This window comes from Cherax quadricarinatus, chromosome 67 (assembly GCF_038502225.1).
Source record: "Cherax quadricarinatus isolate ZL_2023a chromosome 67, ASM3850222v1, whole genome shotgun sequence".
Classification (NCBI taxonomy): domain Eukaryota; kingdom Metazoa; phylum Arthropoda; class Malacostraca; order Decapoda; family Parastacidae; genus Cherax; species Cherax quadricarinatus.
In genome coordinates, this window is record NC_091358.1 from 606449 (window position 1) to 633069 (window position 26621).

Consider the following 26621-nt stretch of genomic DNA (forward strand, 5'->3'; position numbering starts at 1 on the left):
GAGAAGTGAACTCCATTATTTATGCTTAGATTTCTTTCATTTTTGGTGTACATTAAGAAGCATCTTTCCATCATACATTGCCCAAGTATCAATAAGATAGTCCAACAAACAAATGAGATACAATTCCCAAGAGCAAGAGCCCCTCACCAGTGTCAAGGAACCTGCCTTGAGGTCTGCTTGCTTATGGAAATTTTGCTCGCGTATGGAAGCAAAATATCGACCCATCGACTGCTCGTATTTAGAAAAACTCGCACGTGGACACGCTCGCAAGTAGAGGTTCCACTGTACTTCGATACATTCTTAATTTGCATCCAGTTAAACTTCTTTATTTCAACAGACTTTTCAACACTCTAGCTGCCTTGTTTTCCCCTTATCTGTTTAATGAATTATTTCACCTTTCAAAAAATCCATCTAAATACAGTGGACCCTCAACCAGCGATATTAATCCATTCCTGAGAGCTCATCGTTAATCGAAATAATCGTTAGTCAAGTTAATTTTCCCCATAAGAAATAATGGAAATCAAATTAATCCGTGCAAGACACCCCAAAGTATTGAAAAAAAAAAAATTTACCTCATGAAATATTAATTTTAATACACACAAACTGAAGAAGACATGCACAGTTACATGACACTTACCTTTATTGAAGATCTAGTGATGATTGATGGGATGGGAGGAGGGGAGAGTGTTGATGGTGTTAGCGTTTAGAAGGGGAATCCCCTTCCATTAGCACTTGAGGTAGCAAGTCTTTTTCTGGGGTTACTTCCCTTGTTCTTTTAATGCCACTAGGACCAGCTTCAGAGTCACTGGACTTCTGTCGCACAACATATCTGTCCACAGATACCTGTACCTCTCGTTCCTTTATGACTTTCCTAAAGTTGTTCACAACATTGTCAGTGTACAGGTTGCCAACACGGCTTGCAGTAGCTGTGTCAGGGTGATTTTCATCAAAAAAGGTTTGCACTTCAAGCCACTTTGCACACATTTCCTTAATCTTAGAAGTAGGCAACTTCTTCAATTTCTCTATCCCCTCCTCCGAAGCAGTTTCCTCAGGTCTGCCCTCTTGCTGTTCAAGATGATCTAGCAGCTCATCAGTGGTTAGTTCTTCATTGTCGTCCTCCACCAGCTCTTCCACATCCTCCCCACTAATCTCCAACCCCAAGGACTTCCCCAATGCCACAATGGATTCCTCAGCTGGCATAGGATTCTCAGCATTAGCCTCAAACCCTTCACAATCCCTTTTGTCTACACATTCTGGCCACAGTTTTTTCCAAGCAGAGTTCAAGGTCCTCTTAGTCACTTCCTCCCAAGCCTTACCTATAATGTTTACACAAATGAGGATGGTAAAATGATCTTACCAAAACTCTCTTAGAGTCAGTTGAGTTTCTGAGGTCACTACAAAGCACCTTTCAAACATAGCTTTTGTGTACAGTTTCTTGAAGTTGGAAATGACCTGCTGGTCCATGGGCTGCAGGAGAGGAGGGGTATTAGGAGGCAAAAACTTCACCTTAATGAAGCTCCTGTCCCTAGAAAGTCGTTCTGCCAAGTCTGAAGGATGACCAGGAGCACTGTCTAATACCAGGAGGCACTTAAGGTCTAATTTCTTTTCAATTAGGTAATTTTTCACATTGGGGGCAAATGCATGGTGTAACCAGTCATAGAAAAAGTCCCTAGTGATCCATGCCTTACTGTTTGCCCTCCACAGCACACACAAATTAGCCTTGACGACATCGTTTTTCCTGAACACTCTGGGAGTTTCAGAGTGATACACCAATAAAGGCTTCACTTTGCAATCACCACTAGCATTGGCACACATCAACAGAGTAAGCCTGTCTTTCATAGGCTTATGTCCTGGGAGTGCCTTTTCCTCCTGAGTAATGTAGGTCCTGCTTGGCATTTTCTTCCAAAACAGGCCTGTTTCATCACAATTAAACACTTGTTCAGGTTTCAGTCCTTCACTGTCTATGTACTCCTTGAATTCCTGCACATATTTTTCAGCCGCTTTGTGGTCCGAACTGGCAGCCTCACCATGCCTTATCACACTATGAATGCCACTACGCTTCTTAAATCTCTCAAACCAACCTTTTCTGGCCTTAAATTCACTCACATCACTAGTTGCTGGCATTTTTTTAATTAAATCGTCATGCAACTTCCTAGCCTTTTCACATATGATCGCTTGAGAGATGCGATCTCCTGCTATCTGTTTCTCATTTATCCACACCAATAAGAGTCTCTCAACATCTTCTACCGCTTGCGATCTCAGTTTCGAAAACATAGTTGCACCTTTGGCAAGAACAGCTTCCTTGATTGCCGTTTTCTTGCCCACAATAGTAGCGATGGTTGATTGGGGTTTATTATACAACCTGACCAGCTCAGAGACACTCACTCCACTTTCATACTTAGCAATGATCTCTTTCTTCATCTCCATAGTAATTCTCACTCTTTTTGCTGTAGGGTTGGCACTAGAAGCTTTCTTGGGGCCCATGGTGACTTATTTTGCAGGTACAATCACTACAAAGGCTGTGATAATATGAAATGTTCCAGTTGTATGTTTGGAAGCGACCACGGTGGCTGGCTTGTAAACACTGGCACCCACGGGACAAGTGAGGCGTGCTCAGGCCAAAGTGGACGCGTCTCGTACGGAACGAATAGCACTTGTCAGGTTTTTAAGCGCTAGTTGAGGCAAAATTTTTGCGTTAAAATGTATTGCTAGTTAGATTTATCGTTAATCGATGCCATCGCTGGTTGAGGGTCCACTGTACTACTGGTAAAAGGATTTCTATCCTATTCTCTCCCTCCAGTATGATATCCAGTCTTTTACTGCCTAAACTTTTTGCCTTTATTTCCTTGTTCATTGCAGTTTCCATCTTCTATACACCCTCTCAATATCCTCCACCAACTTCTGCAACACTACCACAGAATCATTAATTTGATGGAATATATATTGTATCTGTAAACTGTTTTCACTGTGAATGAATCAACCAGAATGCAATGTACTGACAAAGCATCCAGTTCTCCAACTTAAACAGGGCAAGGAATTTCCAACATTTTATAAGGCAGCAATACCTCTGAAGCTGCCTGATGTAAGCTGCCTGTTTGTGAAATTTTGTTACTGGGAGTTAATTATGCTGTATACAAACAATAGTTAATTTACACATAATTTATTATTTTATTTATTATCACACTGGCCGATTCCCACCAAGGCAGGGTGGCCCGAAAAAGAAAAACTTTCACCATCATTCACTCCATCGCTGTCTTGCCAGAAGGGTGCTTTACACTACAGTTTTTAAACTGCAACATTAACACCCCTCCTTCAGAGTGCAGGCACTGTACTTCCCATCTCCAGGACTCAAGTCCGGCCTGCCGGTTTCCCTGAATCCCTTCATAAATGTTACTTTGCTCACACTCCAACAGCACGTCAAGTATTAAAAACCATTTGTCTCCATTCACTCCTATCAAACACGCTCACGCATGACTGCTGGAAGTCCAAGCCCCTCGCACACAAAACCTCCTTTACCCCCTCCCTCCAACCCTTCCTAGGCCGACCCCTACCCCGCCTTCCTTCCACTACAGACTGATACACTCTTGAAGTCATTCTGTTTCGCTCCATTCTCTCTACATGTCCGAACCACCTCAACAACCCTTCCTCAGCCCTCTGGACAACAGTTTTGGTAATCCCGCACCTCCTCCTAACTTCCAAACTACGAATTCTCTGCATTATATTCACACCACACATTGCCCTCAGACATGACATCTCCACTGCCTCCAGCCTTCTCCTCGCTGCAACATTCATCACCCACGCTTCACACCCATATAAGAGCGTTGGTAAAACTATACTCTCATACATTCCCCTCTTTGCCTCCAAGGACAAAGTTCTTTGTCTCCACAGACTCCTAAGTGCACCACTCACTCTTTTTCCCTCATCAATTCTATGATTCACCTCATCTTTCATAGACCCATCCGCTGACACGTCCACTCCCAAATATCTGAATACATTCACCTCCTCCATACTCTCTCCCTCCAATCTGATATTCAATCTTTCATCACCTAATCTTTTTGTTATCCTCATAACCTTACTCTTTCCTGTGTTCACCTTTAATTTTCTTCTTTTGCACACCCTACCAAATTCATCCACCAATTTCTGCAGCTTCTCTTCAGAATCTCCCAAGAGCACAGTGTCATCAGCAAAGAGCAGCTGTGACAACTCCCATTTTGTGTGTGATTCTTTATCTTTTAACTCCACGCCTCTTGCCAAGACCCTCGCATTTACTTCTCTTACAACCCCATCTATAAATATATTAAACAACCACGGTGACATCACACATCCTTGTCTAAGGCCTACTTTTACGGGGAAAAAATTTCCCTCTTTCCTACATACTCTAACTTGAGCCTCACTATCCTCGTAAAAACTCTTCACTGCTTTCAGTAACCTACCTCCTACACCATACACTTGCAACATCTGCCACATTGCCCCCCTATCCACCCTGTCATACGCCTTTTCCAAATCCATAAATGCCACAAAGACCTCTTTAGCCTTATCTAAATACTGTTCACTTATATGTTTCACTGTAAACACCTGGTCCACACACCCCCTACCTTTCCTAAAGCCTCCTTGTTCATCTGCTATCCTATTCTCCGTCTTACTCTTAATTCTTTCAATTATAACTCTACCATACACTTTACCAGGTACACTCAACAGACTTATCCCCCTATAATTTTTGCACTCTCTTTTATCCCCTTTGCCTTTATACAAAGGAACTATGCATGCTCTCTGCCAATCCCTAGGTACCTTACCCTCTTCCATACATTTATTAAATAATTGCACCAACCACTCCAAAACTATATCCCCACCTGCTTTTAACATTTCTATCTTTATCCCATCAATCCCGGCTGCCTTACCCCCTTTCATTTTACCTACTGCCTCATGAACTTCCCCCACACTCACAACTGGCTCTTCCTCACTCCTACAAGATGTTATTCCTCCTTGCCCTATACACGAAATCACAGCTTCCCTATCTTCATCAACATTTAACAATTCCTCAAAATATTCCCTCCATCTTCCCAATACCTCTAACTCTCCATTTAATAACTCTCCTCTCCTATTTTTAACTGACAAATCCATTTGTTCTCTAGGCTTTCTTAACTTGTTAATCTCACTCCAAAACTTTTTCTTATTTTCAACAAAATTTGTTGATAACATCTCACCCACTCTCTCATTTGCTCTCTTTTTACATTGCTTCACCACTCTCTTAACCTCTCTCTTTTTCTCCATATACTCTTCCCTCCTTGCATCACTTCTACTTTGTAAAAACTTCTCATATGCTAACTTTTTCTCCCTTACTACTCTCTTTACATTATCATTCCACCAATCGCTCCTCTTCCCTCCTGCACCCACTTTCCTGTAACCACAATTATACACATAACTAGTGTATAATTAATGTGGCTGCTTTGATCATGGGCAAATTCACTAACTAATGCAAGCAAAAGTGAATGCTATATTTGGAAGAGAGGTTGGATAAAAAAGGTCAGTATGAAAATAGAATCCCTAGAAAACATGTTCATAGTATTAGACATGTGAAACCTTCACATTTGTTTCATACTAAACCACAGAATGGATGAGGTTTGAATCCATGGCAAGCAAGTCCTAGAACTCACAGGCCAGTGTGTTAGCCACTTGTTCCATGACTTGTTTCACACTGTTCAGGTGGAAATAGCTGGGTTTATTAAGCAGGTCTTATGCAGTAAATGCAAGTAACTCACACTCCTGTGAAACTTAAAGGCTGATCTGCTCAAGTGAGGAAAATTTGCCTTACCTGTATTTTGTTGTGGAAGACAAGGCTCCTTAATAGGGTACTGACACAAAAGCTTATGAGAAATATACCAAAATACATAATGCAGTAGCAATTTAAACATGCACATTTTCCTTAAAGCAATATTACCCATGGGAAATATGTTGCCCACATATAAATAGATACATTTATGCACTACATATAAGAAAACCAACAAGACACAAAATGAACTACAGGACACATCTATACATCTTATTCAACAAATTTAATTGTACAGTATCTGAAATATATTAAAATACAATTAAATTATATGAAAGCATTTCATTAAAATTTAAACACAAATATGAAAAAATTCCCAAATATTTTTTATACAATATATTCTTATTTCATGTTATAAAAAAACACTGAAAATCTCATTCATCTTAGATGTGACATAACTAACCAGTTGACCTCAGGTGCTGAGAGGTATTAATCAAGGTTATTTTTAATGATCTACTGTAGTGAACTTCAATAATCTACAAAAGTATCTTCACATACAACATTCCAAGTATAGTATTTACCCATGCCTCTCTCTCTTATTCTTTAATCTTTTTTCTATCATTTGCCTCTTGAAACTACTTATGATTTTTTCCAAAATGCTTTTACAAATGATAAAAATTATAAAGCAAAATTATATTCTGTAATCAATTCACTAAAAAACCTACTACAGTACTGTATATGAGAACTAAATTTTTGAACCTGCATATCTCTCAAAACTATCACAAAAAAGTCATAAATAAAAACTTGCTGATGGTCACAGATGAGACATACCCTTACAACGTCTTTGGTAAGCGTTGTACCTGAAGCCTTTGGTGCAGGAATTGGAAGAAGCTCTGCATTTATATGTCCCATATTGATTGTAGCAGCGTTCTCCCTCATGGCAGTCATGGGTACCTTCTGTACATTCATCAACATCTGGTATTGAACAAAATCTCGGTAAAGTGTGAAAGTATGCAGCCTACAGTATACGTAGTGACAAAATTATATAATCATAAATAAAAAAATAATTTAGCTTAATTTTTTGAAACACTGGCCATTTTCCACCGAGGCAGGGTGGCCCAATAAAGAAGAAATGCTTTCATCATCACTTTCTTGCCAGAAGGGCACTTATAATACAGTTAAAAACTGCAAATATCCCCACCCATTGTGCTTCCCATCACCGGGACTCAAGTCCAGCTGACTAGTTTACCTGAATCCCTTCTTAATTCTAATTGCAATTTATCTCACATGTTAACAGATATCCTAGGTAGTAGGTTGGTAGACAGCAACCGCCCAGGGAGGTACTACCGTCCTGCCAAGTGAGTGTAAAATGGAAACCTGTAATTATTTTACATGATGGTAGGATTGCTGGTGTCTTTTTTTCTGTCTCATAAACATGCAAGATTTCAGGTACATCTTGTTACTTCTACTTACACTTAGGTCACACTACACATACATGTACAAGCATATACATGTATATACATACCCCTCTGGGTTTTCTTCTATTTTCTTTCTAGTTCTTGTTCTTGTTTATTTCCTCTTATCTCCATGGGGAAGTAGAACAGAATTCTTCCTCCATAAGCCATGCATGTCGTAAGAGACGACTAAAATGCCGGGAGCAAGGGGATAGTAACCCCTTCTCTTGCATATATTACTAAATTTGAAAGGAGAAACTTTCGTTTTTCCTTTTGGGCCAACCCGCCTCGGTGGGATACGGCTGGTACATTGAAAGAAGAAGAAGTTAACAGATGTGAAGCAAAAAATCTCATTGAAGAAGCTCTTCCAAGATCAACACTCTCACTACATACATATACATCCATACACTCCCTTTACATTTCAATATATGCTGAATATGAAGAAGGTGAACCAATGCTAAAACACTGCCTGAATTTCTATCTGAACTATAAGAACTAACTACAAAATGAATGTTTTAAATTTATCCACAATTCATGACAAATTTCATATTTTGTTTTCCTATATAGAGTAAAATTACACTAATCCTTGCTGGTGCCATTTGCAATATTGCATATAAATTATGTACAAATGACATGGCAAGAGAATAAGGTATTAGACATTGTATTACCAGAGTGTCTTGTGTGAGAGTACTGAGCAAATGGTTATTCTGGGACACTAGTTTGTTATATGCTGATAAGGTACAGAAAATATGAATAGGTATATATCATTTGCTTTAATATTAATTCCACACAGCCATATCATCATTAAGAAAATTGCATCCTCAATTATTTTTCAAAAATTATTCCACACCAAGTATTTCATTTTGTGATAGTGATAAAGCAACTTACCAACACATCTGAGTAAACTAGGATCCCGAATTAAGCCTCGTGGGCACTCTGGAAGAGTCTTACACCTGTAGCTGCCTTGGGTGTTGATACATTCCTCCTTTGGAACTTGACATGTATGTTCACCAGTCACACATTCATCAACATCTGTGAAAAATATACACTATAACATTGCTTTTTTTAACAAACTGACCATCTTCCATTGAGGTAGGGTGACCAACATGAGATGAAACATATATTAAAGTCAGCACTGAAAATCTTACCTCTGCATCGTCCTTGTTCATCCCGCTGGTAACCTGCATTGCAGTCGAGAGATCTGCACCGATAACTCCCAAATGTGTTGACACAACGCTCTTCTCGAGTGCAAGGGGCATTTTCAATACACTCGTCAATATCTGAAGCAAACACATGAAATTATTATCATTAACCTTCTCAACACATTAGTCATCTCCTACTAAGGATGGTGTGACCCAAAAGAAAGGAAAAACATTTACCATCATTTGCTCAATTGCTGTCTTGACAGAAGCTTGTTAACATCATAGCTCAGAAGAACCCCTAGACTGCAACATCCTTACTCCTCCTTTGGAATGCAGACACTATGTATTTGCCACCTCCAGGACTCAAGACGGGCTGACATGTTCCCTCGTAATCCCTTCATAAATGTTTCCCTGTTCACACTCAAACAGCACGTCAGCTCATAAAAAACACTTGCTTTCACTTACTATAATCTATAATCTAAAGCACTCATACAAGCCTTTTTGATGTTCTAGTCTTTTGCATTCCAAACTTCCAATACTCCCTCCCTCCAGCCCTTCCTGGGATGATTTGACCCTCCTCCTCTCCATCCCAGATTTGTATATACAGTAGAACCTCTGTATCCACAGATTCAGTTTCTATGGTTTACCTGGCCAGAAAATAACCTTAATTTTGTTTAGTTGTGGGCCTAAAGCACAAAAGTGGTGATGATGGTGGTTCTTCAAAGACTACGAGAAGCTGTGAAGTGCTTCCCATCAGTGAAAGAGTGATAATTCTCAACTTATTGTGTGAAATTTATCAATTAAACTTTATCATAGGTCTTTTTTCTTTCAACGTACTGGCCATATCCCATCAAGGTACAGTGGTCATAAAGGAAAAACAAAAGTTTCTCCTTTTAAATTTAGTAAAGTACTGTATATACAGGAGAAGGGGTTACTAGCCTCTTGTTCCTGGCATTTTAGCACCTCTTATGACATGCATGGCTTACGGAGGAAGAATTCTATTCCACTTCCCCATGGAGATAAAAGGAAATAAACCAGAACAAGAACTAGTAAGAAAATAAAAGAAAACACAGAGGAGTGTGTATATATATGCTTGTACATGCAAGTGTAGTGTGACCTAAGTGTAAGTAGAAGTAGCAAGGCGGTAGTACCTGAAATCTTGCATGTTTATGAGACAGAAAAAATACACCAGAAATCCTACCATCATGTTAAACAATTACAAGCTTCTGTTTTACACTCACCTGGCAGGACAGTAGAACCTCCCTGGGCAGATGCTGTCTACCTACCTACCACCTTTATCATAGGTATGTATGTGTTATAAGAAGAGCAGAGTATATGGAGAGTAAAAGAAAGGTGAAGAGAGTGGTGAGAGAGTGCAAAAGGAGAGCAGATGATAGAGTGGGAGAGGCACTGTCAAGAAATTTTAATGAAAATAAGAAAAAATTTTGGAGTGAGTTAAACAAGTTAAGAAAGTCTAGAGAAAGTATCGATTTGTCAGTTAAAAACAGAGTAGGGGAGTTAGTAGATGGGGAGAGGGAGGTATTAGGTAGATGGCGAGAATATTTTGAGGAACTTTTAAATGTTAAGGAAGAAACAGAGGCAGTAATTTCATGCACTGGTCAGGGAGGTAAACCATCTTTTAGGAGTGAAGAAGAGCAGAATGTAAGTGTGGTGGAGGTACGTGAGGCATTACGTAGAATGAAAGGGGGTAAAGCAGCTGGAACTGATGGGATCATGACAGAAATGTTAAAAGCAGGGGGGGATATAGTGTTGGAGTGGTTGGTACTTTTGTTTAATAAATGTATGAAAGAGGGGAAGGTACCTAGGGATTGGCGGGGAGCATGTATAGTCCCTTTATATAAAGGGAAAGGGGACAAAAGAGACTGTAAAAATTATAGAGGAATAAGTTTACTGAGTATACCAGGAAAAGTGTACAGTAGGGTTATAACTGAAAGAATTAGAGGTAAGACAGAATGTAGGATTGCGGATGAGCAAGGAGGTTTCAGAGTGGGTAGGGGATGTGTAGATAAAATGTTTACATTGAAGCATATATGTGAACAGTATTTAGATAAAGGTAAGGAAGTTTTTATTGCATTTATGGATTTAGAAAAGGCATATGATAGAGTGGATAGAGGAGCAATGTGGCAGATGTTGCAAGTATATGGAATAGGTGGTAAGTTATTAAATGCTGCAAAGAGTTTTTATGAGGATAGTGAGGCTCAGGTTAGGGTGTGTAGAAGAGAGGGAGACTACTTCCCGGTAAAAGTAGGTCTTAGACTGGGATGTGTAATGTCACCATGGTTGTTTAATATATTTATAGATGGGGTTGTAAAGGAAGTAAATGCTAGGGTGTTCGGGAGAGGGGTGGGATTAAATTTTGGGGAATCAAATTCAAAATGGGAATCGACACAGTTACTTTTTGCTGATGATACTGTGCTTATGGGAGATTCTAAAGAAAAACTGCAAAGGTTAGTGGATGAGTTTGGGAAAGTGTGTAAAGGTAGAAAGTTGAAAGTGAACATAGAAAAGAGTAAGGTAATGAGGGTATCAAATGATTTAGATAAAGAAAAATTGGATATCAAATTGGGGAGGAGGAGTATGGAAGAAGTGAATGTTTTCAGATACTTGGGAGTTGACGTGTCGGCGGATGGATTTATGAAGGATGAGGTTAATCATAGAAGTGATGAGGGAAAAAAGGTGAGTGGTGCGTAGAGGTATATGTGGAGTCAAAAAACGTTATCTATGGAGGCAAAGAAGGGAATGTATGAAAGTATAGTAGTACCAAGGAAGAAGGGGTAGGGGTCGTCCTCGAAAGGGTTGGAGAGAGGGGGTAAAGGAGGTTTTGTGGGCAAGGGGCTTGGACTTCCAGCAAGCATGCGTGAGCATGTTAGATAGGAGTGAATGAAGACAAATGGTACTTGGGACCTGAAGATCTGTTGGAGTGTGAGCAGGGTAATATTTAGTGAAGGGATTCAGGGAAACCGGTTATTTTCATATAGTCGGACTTGAGTCCTGGAAATGGGAAGTACAATGCCTACACTTTAAAGGAGGGGTTTGGGATATTGGCAGTTTGGAGGGATATGTTGTGTATCTTTATATGCGTATGCTTCTAAACTGTTGTATTCTGAGCACCTCTGCAAAAACAGTGATAATGTGTGAGTGTGGTGAAAGTGTTGAATGATGATGAAAGTATTTTCTTTTTGGGGATTTTCTTTCTTTTTTGGGTCACCCTGCCTCGGTGGGAGACGGCCGACTTGTTGAAAAAAAAAAAAAAAAAAGTATGTAAATTAAAAACAACTCATGTATAAGTTTTGCTACTATCGTGGTTTCGAGTATCCGTGACAGGGCTTAGAACGTATCCCCTGTGGATATGGGGGGACTACTTTATACCCTGTTAGCCATCCCATTTTGCTCCATCCTCATAAAATGCCCAAAATGCCTCAACACCCCTCCTCAGTCCTCTTGAATTATACTTTTGGTAACCACACTAGCTGTCTCTCACCACAGTAGGGTGGCCCAGAAAAAAAAAAGGGGGGGGGGGGAATGTGTTCACCATCATTCAATCAATAGAACTTTGTCTTACCAGAAGTGCTTAGATATTACAATTTAAATGATTCTGAACTGACGCATCGCCACCTTTTTCCCGAGTGCAGATACTGTACTTCCCACCTCCAGGATTTATCCCCTTTCCCCAAAGTTCCTGCAGCTCCTGGGCCCAACGAAAACATGCTTGAGCTTAACACATAATGATGGTATAACAATTTCATGAATCATTGATAACAGCTTTGAAGGGACTTAAGCTAGAGTTTGCCACAGTCATGTTGGTAGGGATTCATCTGTGAAAACCTGCATGATCACAGTGGGGTCCATGCTAACCTTACTAGTGTAGAGAAATATACTTAGTTGGATGAATCTCATTAGGCCTGCATGGTACAGTGGATAGCACATTAGACTGATAATTTTAGGAATGGCTTGCCGTGGATTCAACTCTCATCTGTTCCGGGATGTTTACAATCATGTTATTAAGATTTGGAGAGTCAACCAATATACATATTCCTATAATCTCATCCAACTATATTATACATGGACATTCAAAACTACTATTTTTTTTAACACACTGACTGTCTCCCACTGAGGCAGGGTGGCCTGGAAAAGAAGAAACAAAAGTTTTTCTTCTTTTTATATTTAGTAATTTATACAGAAGGGGTTACTAGCCCCTTGCTCCCGGCACTGTGGTCACCTCTTATGACACGCATAGCTTATGGAAGAAGGATTCCTCTTTGCTTCCTCATTACATTATATATTCCTATTCTAGTACACAAGGATACAAAGATACTGAATGCAAATGCAAGCAACATTTAAACCCAATCTAACACTCAGAAGAGAAGACCTAATAAGAAACATCTCCTAACCAATATAACTATGGTAGTCTCTTTTCCGGATAGATAAAATTACACAGTGTCCCACTATATAATATTACCTTTACACTCTTTGCTTTCTTCATCTCTTCTAAAGCCTGGGCTACATGGTGTAAGATGCCGACACCTAAATGACCCATTACTGTTGATACATTCTTCCTCGGGGCCACAGGGTGCCAACTTGCATTCGTCGATATCTTGTCAAATGATAAAAATAAGATTAATGGAATGAGAAATGTCTAGGGTTAAATATTTTAGTCAGTCATAACATTACAAATATAAATTTCCACCTGCCTATTTTTTCCCTATACACTAATACAGGTGCTCCTCGACTGACAATGAAGTTACGTTCCAAAGAACCCATTTTAAGCTGAAAATATTGTAAGTCAAATGGGAGACGGCCGACTTGTTGAAAAAAAAAAAAAAATGAAAGATACAATAAATAAAAGAGTAAATAACTACCATCACTGAATGAGTAAATAAACAAATAATTACTATAAATAACTAAATACCAGTACTGAAAAGTAAATAAATGAATTCAAGTATATCTTATCAATAAATGTAAAGTACTGTACAGTTCAGAATGTGTATCGCTATTGCACCACTGTCAAGTCAAAATATCTTAAGACAAACCATCATAAAGTGAGGAGTATCTGAATAATAATACAAAGGAACAGTAGCTTCCTTAAATTTATCTCACAGAAGTAAGTACGGCTTCTCCTCACTTAATGACAGAGTTCCGTTCCTAAGACCACATCGTTAAACGAATCTGACACTAAGTGAGCAACATACTATAATGGTATCGAGTTTGTGTCAACCATCTTTGATATTATTTTAATGTCACCTTTGCACCATTTATAACATTTTTGGTTATTTTTAAATGTTTATACATTTAAAAATAGCCAACTGTAATAAACAAAATTGAGGAAATTGGCTCTAATATATATTATTAGGTATGCATACTAGTCAGAGAGCCCATCATAAGTCCAAGGCATCAGTAAACGAGTACATTGCTAAGTGAAGAGAAGCTGTACAGTAATCTCTTCTTTTTTCAACAAACCGGCTGTATCCCACTGAGGCAGGGTGGCCCAAAAGGAAAAACAAAAGCTTCTTCTTTGAAATTTAGTAGTGTATACAGGAGGAGTTACCAGTCCCTTGCTCCCAGCATTTTAGTTGCCTCTTACGACACACATGGTTTCCGGAGAAGAATTCTGTTCCACTACCCCATGGAGTACAGTAATATCTAAATTAAAACAAAATTTTTATTTCATAATGCAGTAGACCTATGTGATTCATTCAGTACAAGGAATTATGCAGGTTTGATCTGTCTGGTAACTGCAGCATGGACTCTGGCCAATCAGGCTTTAGGGATCCAAATATCACTAAAGAAATTTACTGTATGTGTTGTTCAATTTCTTCAGTAATATACTAGCATTCTTCTGAGTGCCATGGTTAGTATCCAGAAATTAGAAGGGATGATGATAACACCCAAAACTGTTCAATCAACACAATGGGTCAGTTACTTAATGCTTCCAGAAAGTAGTTGTTTGTGGTGTGGGTAGGCTCACAACAAGGGGTGACATCAGACCTTCCCCATAATTAATGGCATTGTCCATTAGGCCTAAGCTGGCACGGAGGGAAAAACTACCCACTGCTTGTCCACCAGGGTTTTTGTGTGTCATTCTCTAGCCTTTCATGAATTACATTCTGTGCCTCTGAAGTTTGCAGCTGAAATCAATTATCTTACTGTTTTTTAATTGTGTTTTGCTGAATTTTTTTTTTATTTGGGTCTTCTTAAGGGTTTGCTATACACATATTCATGGTGAAGCGCTAAACCTGCAGAAGTCATACAATGCCTACAGAATGGGAGGTAATCAGGCTTGATCCAAGGAAAGGAAAGGAAGCTGTGAAAGTGCAACAAAAAGTGATGCAATATATTTATAAATTTATACAAAATACCAGCCTACAGAACTTGTGAAATAAATTTTTTAATATCTATATATTTCATCTCACCTATACACTGTCTGGGGTCAAGTGAGTCGCGAGTGAAGCCTGAGGCACAAGGTTGAGGCTGGCAGGTGTGACCCCCAGGGTTGTTAACACATTGTTCCACTCCTACCTGACAACTATGAAGTCCCTCTTCACATTCATCAATATCTGTCACAAAACAGTGAGAGAAGCAGTGTCAACATGAATACAGTTCTGTACTTTATTTGGAAATATAATATGTTCAAAGGTAGAATAAGAGGCCATAGCTGTAAACTATGAAAGAAGTGCTTGAAACATACTAGATAGTTCTTCACAGTCATGGAACAGTGAAATGGTTTACAAGAGAGGGCTGTGTTACAACCACTGGAAATTTTTAAGAAGTTTATATTAGATTAAGTAACTTCTATAATAAATTTCTAAGTAAATTCAGAGTCAAATACTTCCTCAAAATTTTAACTTTTTTCTCTTCCAAAACATGTGATTAAAATTTATGTAATATATGCTGGATACAGGGCAAGAGATTTGGGTAGGTGTACACTGCCCTGACCTTATCTAATATCCACAGCATAATTCAAATACTACTTCTATTGCTGAATTCTCACCTTGGCATTCATGAGTGAGAGAGTCTCTGGTGTAGCCTCGGTCACATGGTAGCCAGATGCATCTGTAAGATCCATAGGAGTTCTGGCAGCTTTGTTCTGGCTCACACACTTGGTTGCGACATTCATCAATATCTAGGGAAGGATCATACAATATTCAGTAAAGGGTCATACAAAATCTAGTGAAGGGTCATACAATATCTGGTGAAGGATCATACAATATCTAGTGGAGGATCACACAAAGTCTAGTGAAGCATCATACAATATCTAGTGAAGGATCGCACAATATCTAGTGAAAGGTCATACAATATCTAGTGAAGGATCACACAATCTAATGAAAAGTCATACAATATCTAGTAAAGGATCATACAAAATCTTGTAAAAGGTCATAGATCAGAGTGTATCACAGATAATTTTCAGGGATGTACATAATTTCAAAATTATACAAGTGTTTACTGTACCTGCCTGACATGATATACACGCTATTCACATTTAAACATCTGATATATATTGAGCTCTTTTTGGATTTGATAAAGCTCACAAATGACAAATATTATCAATAAAGATTTGCCATGTTAAGTGCCCTTGTTTTACACCCTTATCAAAGATCATCTGAGTTGGCAAAAAAAGTACATAATCCTTCATCAAGAAGATAACTTCCATCTGCAAACAACTGTGCATGGCTAAACATCTAAACTGTCATATATGTGTGCCTCTCGCAAGACAGTGATGGTGTAAATGATGGTGAAAGTGTTTCCTTTTCGGGTCACTCTGCTTCAGTGGGAGACGGCCAGTGTGTTAAAAAAAAGTAAAGTTTGTTAGATTTTATATATTTTTATCAAACAGGTAAAATAACAAGCACATATCAGCATTTCTACAAGCCATGAAATAACCAGCTATAACAATTTAGCTATACAGACTCATATATCAATCTATCCCTAAAACTGCTGTAAATAAGTGAATATTAATTAACAAATTGAAAGATGAGGTGAATCACAGAATTGACAAGGAGAAAAAGGGAAGTGGTGCACTGAGGAGTCTGTGGAGACAAAAAACTTCGTCTATGGAAGTAAAGAGGGGATTATATGAGAGTATAGCTATACCAATGCTCTTACTGTATATGGGTACAAAGCATGGGTGGTGAATGTTACAATAAGGAGAAGGTTGGAGGCAGTGGAGATTGTGTCTGAGGGCAATGTGTGGTGTGAATATAACGTGGAGAATTCGTATATTGGAAATTAGGAGGAGGTACAGGATTACCAAAACTATTATCCAGAGGGCTGAGGAGGGAAGGTGGGGTAGAGGTCAGCCTAAGAAAGGCTGGACAGAGGAGGTAAAGGAGGTTTTGTGTGCAAGGGGCTTGGACTTCCAGCAAGCATGCGTGAGCATGTTAGATAGGAGTGAATGGAGAAAAATGGTTTTTAGGACTTGACATACTGTTGGAGTGTGAGCAGGGCAATATTTATGAAGGGATTCAGGAAAACCAGCAGGCCAGACTTGAGTCCTGGAGATGGAAAGTACAGTGTCTGCACTCTGAAGGATAGGTGTTAATGTTGCAGTTTTAAAACTGTAGTGTAAGCATGCCTCTGGCAAGACAGTGATGGAGTGAATGATGGTGAAAGTTTTTCTTTTTTTGGGCCACCCTACCTTGTTGGGAAACAGCCGATGTGTTAATAAAAAAATAATAAATAATTCACAAATTAATATTTGTAATATGAAAAATCAAGGTATTAATTTACCTTCACATTGCAAACTATTAGGATTTCTTCCAAATCCAGATGGACAGGAACTAGGTGGTCTACTGGTGGTTGTTGTAGTTGCTGATGTTGTTGTGAATGTTGTAGTTCTTGTACTTTGAGTGGTGACAGACGTGCAGATATATGAGCCCTCTATGTTGGTACATAGCTTTCCAAATTCGCACGGCGATTCAAGGCATTCATCAATATCTACGCACACTGCAGCATCTCTAGAGGCACAGACAGTTTTCAGTTCAACATATTTAATACAGCAAAGTACAGTATATGAATCTATTTTATGGAAGAACTGAGAAGTAGGAAATGATAAATACTCACGTCGGATCATATCTAAACCCATCTTGACATTCAACACGGCACTCAAAGGCACCTTCAGTATTAAAGCAAATTTGGCCTGGCAGGCAGCTTGCAATGCCAGTGGCACACTCATCCACATCTGAAGGAGAGGAGATAGTGCTCTGAATACCCTAAACATTTTGCAATGTTTATACTGCAGCTCTGCTGAGTACACTAATACATTATAATACATGTACTAATTTGTTTATAGAATGTTTTGTCCACTCTGTACTACTCTTTAACCCTTAAACTGTCCAAACAGATTTACGTTCACATGCGTAGTGCTCCAAAAGTAGATCTACATTTTTTTACATATTTTCAAATATAACAAAAAAAAAAAGTAGATCAAAGATTTTTACACGTTTTCAAATGAAAAAAAAAAAAGAGGATCTACGTTTTTTACACTTTCAAATGTTGAAAAAACGTAGATCTACGTTTGGACAGTTTAAGGGTTAATCTATTCATACCTCATCTATGGTATCTCTGCATGGGGATCAACAACAGATAATCACCTTTAACTTATTGTTATTCAGCAAAAAATCAACTCTCAAAATTATTACTCATTCAGGCTCCAGATATAACACACCCCCTTGTTCAACGGTTCAACCTGACTTAACATACACAACATTCACACTTTCTACTGTGCACACTATGTCTACTGGACACTCAGTACTAATATTGACCCAGAATTATCTGCCAACATTTCACTAATAGTATTAAAAAAACACTTATTAAATATAAATTAAACTTCACATAAATGTTATATCAATTATCCATCTGTAAATTCTCATGCTTATATTTTTTTATCAATCTAGCTGTCTCCCACCAAGGGAGGGTAACCCAAAAAAGAAGAACCGCTTTCACCATCACTCATTCCATCACTTCCTTGTCAGAAGGGTGCTGATGCTACAGTTCAAATCTGCAAAGAATCCCATCCCTCCTTCAGAGTGCAGGCACTGTACTTCCTACCTCCAGGACTCAAGCCAGGCTAACCAGTTTTCCTGAATCCCTTCATAAATGTTACCTTGCTCACACTCCAACAACACATCATCATAAAAACCACTTGCCTCCACTCACTCCTATCAAACACACTCACACATACACTTGCTGGATATCCAAGTCACTTCCATAAAAAATAACTCTTTTACCCCCTCCCTCCAAACTTTCCTAGTGCAATCCCTACCTGCCTTCTTTCCAATACAAATTTATACACCCTCCAAGTCAACATATATTGCTCCATCTTCCCTAAATGTCTAAACCATATAAAATATTTTAATTACCTTTACATTCTCCCGTTATAAGGTCAGTGGCATAGCCAGCAGAACAGCGACGGCGCAACCTACATGTATAGCTTCCAAGGGTGTTAATGCATCGCTCAGATACAGAACAATCATCTAAATTCGTACTGCACTCATCAATATCTGATGAAAACACATGAAATTCATATGAAGTGATGAGAGCAATTCAAAATGTTAAATTCAAATGTTTGTTTTAAAAGTGACATAATCTACTGTTATTTTAGTGCAATACAGTAATACAGTTTTACCTACAAAATATATAAATATTATTATTATTACAACACACTATACAGTAATACAATTATAACTACAATCACATTTTTATATTTGTGTGTTTTTGAGTAAGATCACCCTGGCACTCAATCCTAGCATATTACATTAAAAAACTGATTTATGATTACACCTTAAAATACATCACAAATGCTTTCTTTCCTTGATACTCCTTCGAAGATACTGTTACAAAGGTAGCTAACCACTGCTGATGGATGTGTGGTGAATATGTGCAATGAAACATCACAGGCTGGTGAAGACACGCTGGACTGAGAATGATAGCAAAGTTTGTGTTGGTCTGGCTGGTTATTCACTTTGGGTGGTAAGAATGAGTTTGATGTCCAGAAAGGAAAATGGAGGACCTTTCAGTCCATTGTGCATATGTTTGTGTGTGTGTGTGTGTGTGTGTGTGTGTGTGTGTGTGTGTGTGTGTGTACTCACCTATTTGTGGTTGCAGGGGTCGAGTCACAGCTCCTGGCCCCGCCTCTTCGCTGATTGCTACTAGGTCCTCTCTCTCCCTGCCCCATGAGCTCTATCATACCTCGCCTTAAAACTATGTATGGTTCCCGCCTCCACTACGTCACTTTCTAGGCTATTCCACGGCCTGACTACTCTATGACTGAAGAAATACTTCCTAACATCCCTTTGATTCATCTGAGTCTTCAACTTCCAATTGTGACCTCTTGTGTCTGTGTCCCTTCTCTGGAACATCCCGTCTTTGTCCACCTCGTCTATTCCGCGCAGTATTTTATATGTCGTTATCATGTCTCCCCTGACCCTCCTGTCCTCCAATGTCGTCAGGCCGATTTCCCTCAACCTTTCTTCGTAGGACAATCCCCGTAGCTCTGGGACTTGTCTTGTTGCAAACCTTAGCACTTTCTCTAATTTCTTGACGTGCTTGACTAGGTGTGGATTCCAAACTGGTGCTGCATACTCCAGTATGGGCCTGACGTAAATGGTATGCAGAGTCTTAAACGAATCCTTACTGAGGTATCGAAACGCTATCCGTAGGTTTGCCAGGCGCCCGTATGCTGCAGCAGTTATCTGATTGATGTGCGCCTCAGGAGATATGCTCGGTGTTATACTCACCCCCAGATCTTTTTCCTTGAGTGAGGTTTGCAGTCTTTGGCCATCTAAATTATATTGTGTCTGTGGTCTTCTTTGCCCTTCCCCAATCTTCATGACTTTGCATTTGGCAGGGTTAAACTCAAGGAGCCAGTTGCTGGACCAGGCTTGTAGCCTGTCCAGGTCTCTTTGTAGTCCTGCCTGATCCTCATCCGATTTGATTCTTCTCATTAACTTCACATCATCCGCAAACAAGGACACTTCTGAGTCTATCCCTTCCGTTATGTCATTCACATATACCAAGAACAGCACAGGTCCTAGGACTGACCCCTGTGGAACCCCGCTTGTCACAGGCGCCCACTCTGACACCTCGTCACGTACCATGACTCGTTGTTGCCTCCCTGTCAGGTATTCTCTGATCCATTGCAGTGCCTTTCCTGTTATGTGTGCCTGATCCTCTAGCTTTTGCAGTAACCTCTTGTGAGGAACTGTGTCGAAGGCCTTCTTGCAGTCCAAAAAAATGCAGTCGATCCACCCCTCTCTCTCTTGTCTTACTTCTGTCACCTTGTCATAAAACTCTAGTAGGTTTGTGACACAGGATTTTCCCTCCCTGAAACCATGCTGGTTGTCAATTATACACTTGTTTCTTTCCAGGTGCTCCACCACTCTCCTCCTGATGATCTTCTCCATGACCTTGCATACTATACATGTTAGTGATACAGGTCTGTAGTTTAGTGCCTCATGTCTGTCTCCCTTTTTAAAAATTGGGACTACATTTGCCATCTTCCATACCTCAGGGAGTTGCCCAGTTTCAAATGATGTGTTGAAGATCTTTGTTAACGGTACACACAATATCTCTGCTCCCTCTTTAAGGACCCACGGAGAGATGTTGTCTGGTCCCACCGCCTTTGAGGTGTCAAGTTCGCATAGCAGCTTCTTCACCTCCTCCTTGGTTATATGTACCTCATCCAGCACTTGCTGGTGCACCCCCCTGCTCTGATTTCCTGGAGTCCTACTGGTTTCCACTGTAAATACTTCTTTAAATCTTGTGTTGAGCTCCTGACATACCTCCCGGTCGTTTCTTGTGAATTCCCCATCACCCTTCCTCAGTCTGATTACCTGGTCCTTGACTGTTGTTTTCCTCCTGATGTGGCTGTACAACAGCTTCGGGTCAGTCTTGACTTTCAATGCTATGTCATTTTCGTATTGCCGCTGAGCCTCCCTTCTTATTTGTGCATATTCGTTTCTGACTCTTTGGCTAATCTCTTCATTTTCCTGAGTTCTCTGTCTTCTGTACCTTTTCCATTCTCTAGTACACCTAGTTTTTGCCTCCCTACACCTTTGGGTGAACCAAGGACTCGTTCTGTTCTTCCCATTATTTCTGTTTCCCTTAGGAACAAACCTCTCCTCTGCCTCCTTGCATTTTGTTGCCACATAATCCATCATTTCTTGTACTAGTTTTCCTGTCAGTTCCCTCTCCCACTGAATGTCTTGAAAGAAGTTCCTCAAGCCTGAGTAGTTACCCCTTTTGTAGTTTGGTTTTCCCACCCTATTCCTGCTGCTCTCTCCACTTGGAGCTCAACTATGTAGTCGAAGCACAGAACCACATGATCACTAGCTCCCAGGGGCCTTTCATACATGATATCCTCGATGTCAGAACTACTCAAGGTGAATACAAGGTCCAGTCTTGCTGGTTCATCCTCTCCTCTCTCTCTGGTAGTGTCTCTAACATGTTGATGCATGAGGTTTTCCAGTACCACATCCGTCATCTTGGCTCTCCATGTTTCGGGACCCCATGGGGCTCCAGGTTTTCCCAGTCAATCTCCTTGTGATTGAAATCACCCATAACTAGTAACTTTGCTCCCCCCATGTGTGCTCTCCTGGCCACCTCGGCTAGTGTGTCGACCATTGCTCTGTTGCTCTCATTGTATTCTTCTCTTGGCCTCCTGCAGTTCTGTGGTGGGTTGTACATTACTGCAATTATCACCTTATGTCCCTCAGACTGGATTGTTCCTACTAAGTAGTCCCTTTCGCCCGTGCCATCCATTCCTTCCATTTTCTCAAACCCCCACTGGTTTTTAATGAGCAGTGCAACTCCTCCTCCCCCTCTCCTCCCTCTGTCTTTCCTGAGGATTTGATATCCGGGTGGAAAGATTGAATGTTATTATTCTGGTGAGTTTTGTTTCTGTGAGTGCTATTATGTCTGGGGATGTCTCCTTGATTCTTTCGTGCCACTCCTCATACTTATTTGTTATTCCATCTGCATTTGTATACCACACCTTCAACTTCTTTTCTAAGATTGTGGTCTGGGAGGTGTATTGGGGTTGGGGAAGTGGGAGACCTGATAAGGAACTATGGGTGGTTGCTGTGGGGGTGGAGTTTGTAATGCAGTGGGTGGGGGCATTGGATGTGGCATGGGTGTTTTGGTTTAGAGTGTTTGGTTGCACTGGGGTTGACCTGGTTGGGAGGCTTCTATAGGAAGTTGTGAGGGAGGCTGTATTTGATCTTCCTGTGTCTGGGATCTCCTGTCTGTCTTCTCCATCCCCTCTCTTTCCTCCTTTCGCCTTTGTACCATCTCTCTCTGTTTCTGCCTTTCTGCTTGTGTTCTGTCACGGTCAAGATACACCTTCCTGTATGCCGGCATGTCCCTTAATCGTGCTTTCTCCTGCAGGATCCTGTTCCGAGTCGATTCTGCCTTGAAGGTCACTTTCACTGGCTGGGTTCTTTTTTTTACAAACCCCCCTATTCTCCGAAAATTTTCCAGCTGGGTCATGTCGTCTTCTCCTATTATTTTCATGATGTGTGTGTGTGTGTGTGTGTGTGTGTGTGTGTGTGTGTGTACTCACCTAATTGTGGTTGCAGGGGTCGAGACTCAGCTCCTGGCCCCGCCTCTTCACTGATCGCTACTGGATCCTCTCTCTCTCTGCTTCCTGAGCTTTGTCATACCTCTTCTTAAAACTATGTATGGTTCCTGCCTCCACTACTTCACTTGCTAGGCTATTCCACTTGCTGACAACTCTATGACTGAAGAAATACTTCCTAACGTCCCTGTGACTCGTCTGAGTCTTCAGCTTCCAGTTGTGACCCCTTGTCCCTGTGTCCCCTCTCTGGAACATCCTATCTCTCTCCACCTTGTCTATTCCCCGTAGTATCTTGTATGTTGTTATCATGTCTCCTCTGACCCTTCTGTCCTCCAGTGTCGTCAGTCCAATTTCCCTTAACCTTTCCTCATACGACATTCCCTTGAGCTCTGGGACTAGCCTTGTTGCAAACCTTTGTACTTTCTCTAACTTCTTGACGTGCTTGACCAGGTGTGGGTTCCAGACTGGTGCTGCATACTCCAGTATGGGCCTAACATACACAGTGTACAGTGTCTTGAACGATTCCTTATTAAGGTATCGGAACGCTATTCTCAGGTTTGCCAGGCGCCCGTATGCTGCAGCGGTTATTTGGTTGATGTGTGCCTCCGGTGATGTGCTCGGTGTTATGGTCACCCCAAGGTCTTTCTCCCTGAGTGAGGTCTGTAGTCTTTGTCCACCTAGCCTATACTCTGTCTGCGGTCTTCTTTGCCCCTCCCCAATCTTCATGACTTTGCATTTGGCTGGATTAAATTCGAAAAGCCAGTTACTGGACCACATGTCCAGCCTGTCCAGGTCTCTTTGCAGTCCTGCCTCATCCTCGTCCGATTTAATTCTTCTCATCAACTTCACGTCATCTGCGAACAGGGACACTTCAGAGTCTATTCCTTCCATCATGTCGTTCACATATATCAAAAATAGCACTGGTCCTAGAACTGACCCCTGTGGGACCCCGCTCGTAACAGGCGCCCACTGTGATACCTCTTCACGTACCATGACTCGTTGCTGCCTCCCTGTCAGGTATTCCCTTATCCATTGCAGTGCCCTTCCTTTTACGTGTGCCTGATCCTCCAGCTTCTGCACTAATCTCTTGTGGGGAACTGTGTCAAAGGCCTTCCTGCAGTCTAGGAAAACGCAATCTACCCAACCCTCTCTCTCGTGTCTTACTTCTGTTACCTTGTCATAAAACTCCAGGAGGTTTGTGATACAAGATTTGCCTTCCATGAACCCATGCTGGTTTTCATTTATAATCTTGTTCCTTTCCAGGTGTTCGACCACTCTCCTCCTGATAATCTTCTCCATGACTTTGCACACAATACATGTCAGAGACACAGGTCTGTAGTTTAGTGCCTTGTTTCTGTTTCCTTTCTTAAATATGGGGACTACATTAGCTGTCTTTCATTTCTCAGGTAGTTGCCCAGTGTGTGTGTGTGTGTGTGTGTGTGTGTGTGTGTGTGTGTGTGTGTGTGTGTGTGTGTGTGTGTGTGTGTGTGTGTGTGTGTGTGTGTGTGTGTGTGTGTGTGTGTGTGTGTGTGTGTGTGTGTGTGTGTGTGTGTGTGTGTGTGTGTGTGTGTGTGTGTGTGTGTGTGTGTGTGTGTGTGTGTGTGTGTGTGTACTCACCTAGTTGTACTCACCTAGTTGAGGTTGCGGGGGTCGAGTCCGAGCTCCTGGCCCCGCCTCTTCACTGATCGCTACTAGGTCACTCTCCCTGAGCCGTGAGCTTTATCGTACCTCTGCTTAAAGCTATGTATGGATCCTGCCTCCACTACATCGCTTCCCAAACTATTCCACTTACTGACTACTCTGTGGCTGAAGAAATACTTCCTAACATCCCTGTGATTCATCTGTGTCTTTAGCTTCCAACTGTGTCCCCTTGTTACTGTGTCCAATCTCTGGAACATCCTGTTTTTGTCCACCTTGTCAATTCCTCTCAGTATTTTGTATGTCGTTATCATGTCCCCCCTATCTCTCCTGTCCTCCAGTGTCGTCAGGTTGATTTCCCTTAACCTCTCCTCGTAGGACATACCTCTTAGCTCTGGGACTAGTCTTGTTGCAAACCTTTGCACTTTCTCTAGTTTCTTTACGTGCTTGGCTAGGTGTGGGTTCCAAACTGGTGCCGCATACTCCAATATGGGCCTAACGTATACGGTGTACAGGGTCCTGAACGATTCCTTATTAAGATGTCGGAATGCTGTTCTGAGGTTTGCTAGGCGCCCATATGCTGCAGCAGTTATTTGGTTGATGTGCGCTTCAGGAGATGTGCCTGGTGTTATACTCACCCCAAGATCTTTTTCCTTGAGTGAGGTTTGTAGTCTCTGACCCCCTAGACTGTACTCCGTCTGCGGCCTTCTTTGCCCTTCCCCAATCTTCATGACTTTGCACTTGGTGGGATTGAACTCCAGGAGCCAATTGCTGGACCAGTTCTGCAGCCTGTCCAGATCCCTTTGTAGTTCTGCCTGGTCTTCGATCGAGTGTATTCTTCTCATCAACTTCACGTCATCTGCAAACAGGGACACCTCAGAGTCTATTCCTTCCGTCATGTCGTTCACAAATACCAGAAACAGCACTGGTCCTAGGACTGACCCCTGCGGGACCCCGCTGGTCACAGGTGCCCACTCTGACACCTCGCCACGTACCATGACTCGCTGCTGTCTTCCTGACAAGTATTCCCTGATCCATTGTAGTGCCTTCCCTGTTATCCCTGCTTGGTCCTCCAGTTTTTGCACCAATCTCTTGTGTGGAACTGTGTCAAACGCCTTCTTGCAGTCCAAGAAAATGCAATCCACCCACCCCTCTCTCTCTTGTCTTACTGCTGTCACCATGTCATAGAACTCCAGTAGGTTTGTGACACAGGATTTCCCGTCCCTGAAACCATGCTGGCTGCTGTTGATGAGATCATTCCTTTCTAGGTGTTCCACCACTCTTCTCCTGATAATCTTCTCCATGATTTTGCATACTATACATGTCAGTGACACTGGTCTGTAGTTTAATGCTTCATGTCTGTCTCCTTTTTTAAAGATTGGGACTACATTTGCTGTCTTCCATGCCTCAGGCAATCTCCCTGTTTCGATAGATGTATTGAATATTGTTGTTAGGGGTACACATAGCGCCTCTGCTCCCTCTCTCAATACCCATGGGGAGATGTTATCTGGCCCCATTGCCTTTGAGGTATCTAGCTCACTCAGAAGCCTCTTCACTTCTTCCTCGGTTGTGTGCACTGTGTCCAGCACTTGGTGGTGTGCCCCACCTCTCCGTCTTTCTGGAGTCCCTTCTGTCTCCTCTGTGAACACTTCTTTGAATCTCTTGTTGAGTTCTTCACATACTTCCCGGTCATTTCCTGTTGTCTCTCCTCCTTCCTTCCTTAGCCTGATTACCTGGTCCTTGACTGTTGTTTTCCTCCTGATGTGGCTGTACAACAGTTTCGGGTCAGATTTGGCTTTCGCTGCTATGTCATTTTCATATTGTCTTTGGGCCTCCCTTCTTATCTGTGCATATTCATTTCTGGCTCTACGACTGTTCTCCTTATTCTCCTGGGTCCTTTGCCTTCTATATTTCTTCCATTCCCTAGCACACTTGGTTTTTGCCTCCCTGCACCTTTGGGTAAACCATGGGCTCATCCTGGCTTTTTCATTACTCCTGTTACCCTTGGGTACAAACCTCTCCTCAGCCTC

The 26621-nt window shown here is 41.1% G+C and overlaps 1 protein-coding gene across 12 annotated transcripts in view; it reads right to left on the reverse strand.

The window, feature by feature from the left end:
• LOC128699641 (fibrillin-2) overlaps positions 1 to 26621 on the reverse strand; it is a 206911-nt gene that overhangs the window by 113223 nt on the left and 67067 nt on the right. For all 12 annotated transcript variants that reach the window (XM_070099319.1, XM_070099328.1, XM_070099323.1 and 9 more), the window contains 9 exons: positions 18740 to 18880; positions 17442 to 17559; positions 17109 to 17335; positions 15373 to 15504; positions 14795 to 14938; positions 12844 to 12978; positions 8370 to 8501; positions 8110 to 8253; positions 6599 to 6742 (listed from right to left, as the gene is read on the reverse strand). In XM_070099319.1, the coding sequence (XP_069955420.1) occupies positions 6599 to 6742; positions 8110 to 8253; positions 8370 to 8501; positions 12844 to 12978; positions 14795 to 14938; positions 15373 to 15504; positions 17109 to 17335; positions 17442 to 17559; positions 18740 to 18880 (1317 nt within the window). The remainder of the gene's footprint in view (positions 1 to 6598; positions 6743 to 8109; positions 8254 to 8369; positions 8502 to 12843; positions 12979 to 14794; positions 14939 to 15372; positions 15505 to 17108; positions 17336 to 17441; positions 17560 to 18739; positions 18881 to 26621) is intronic.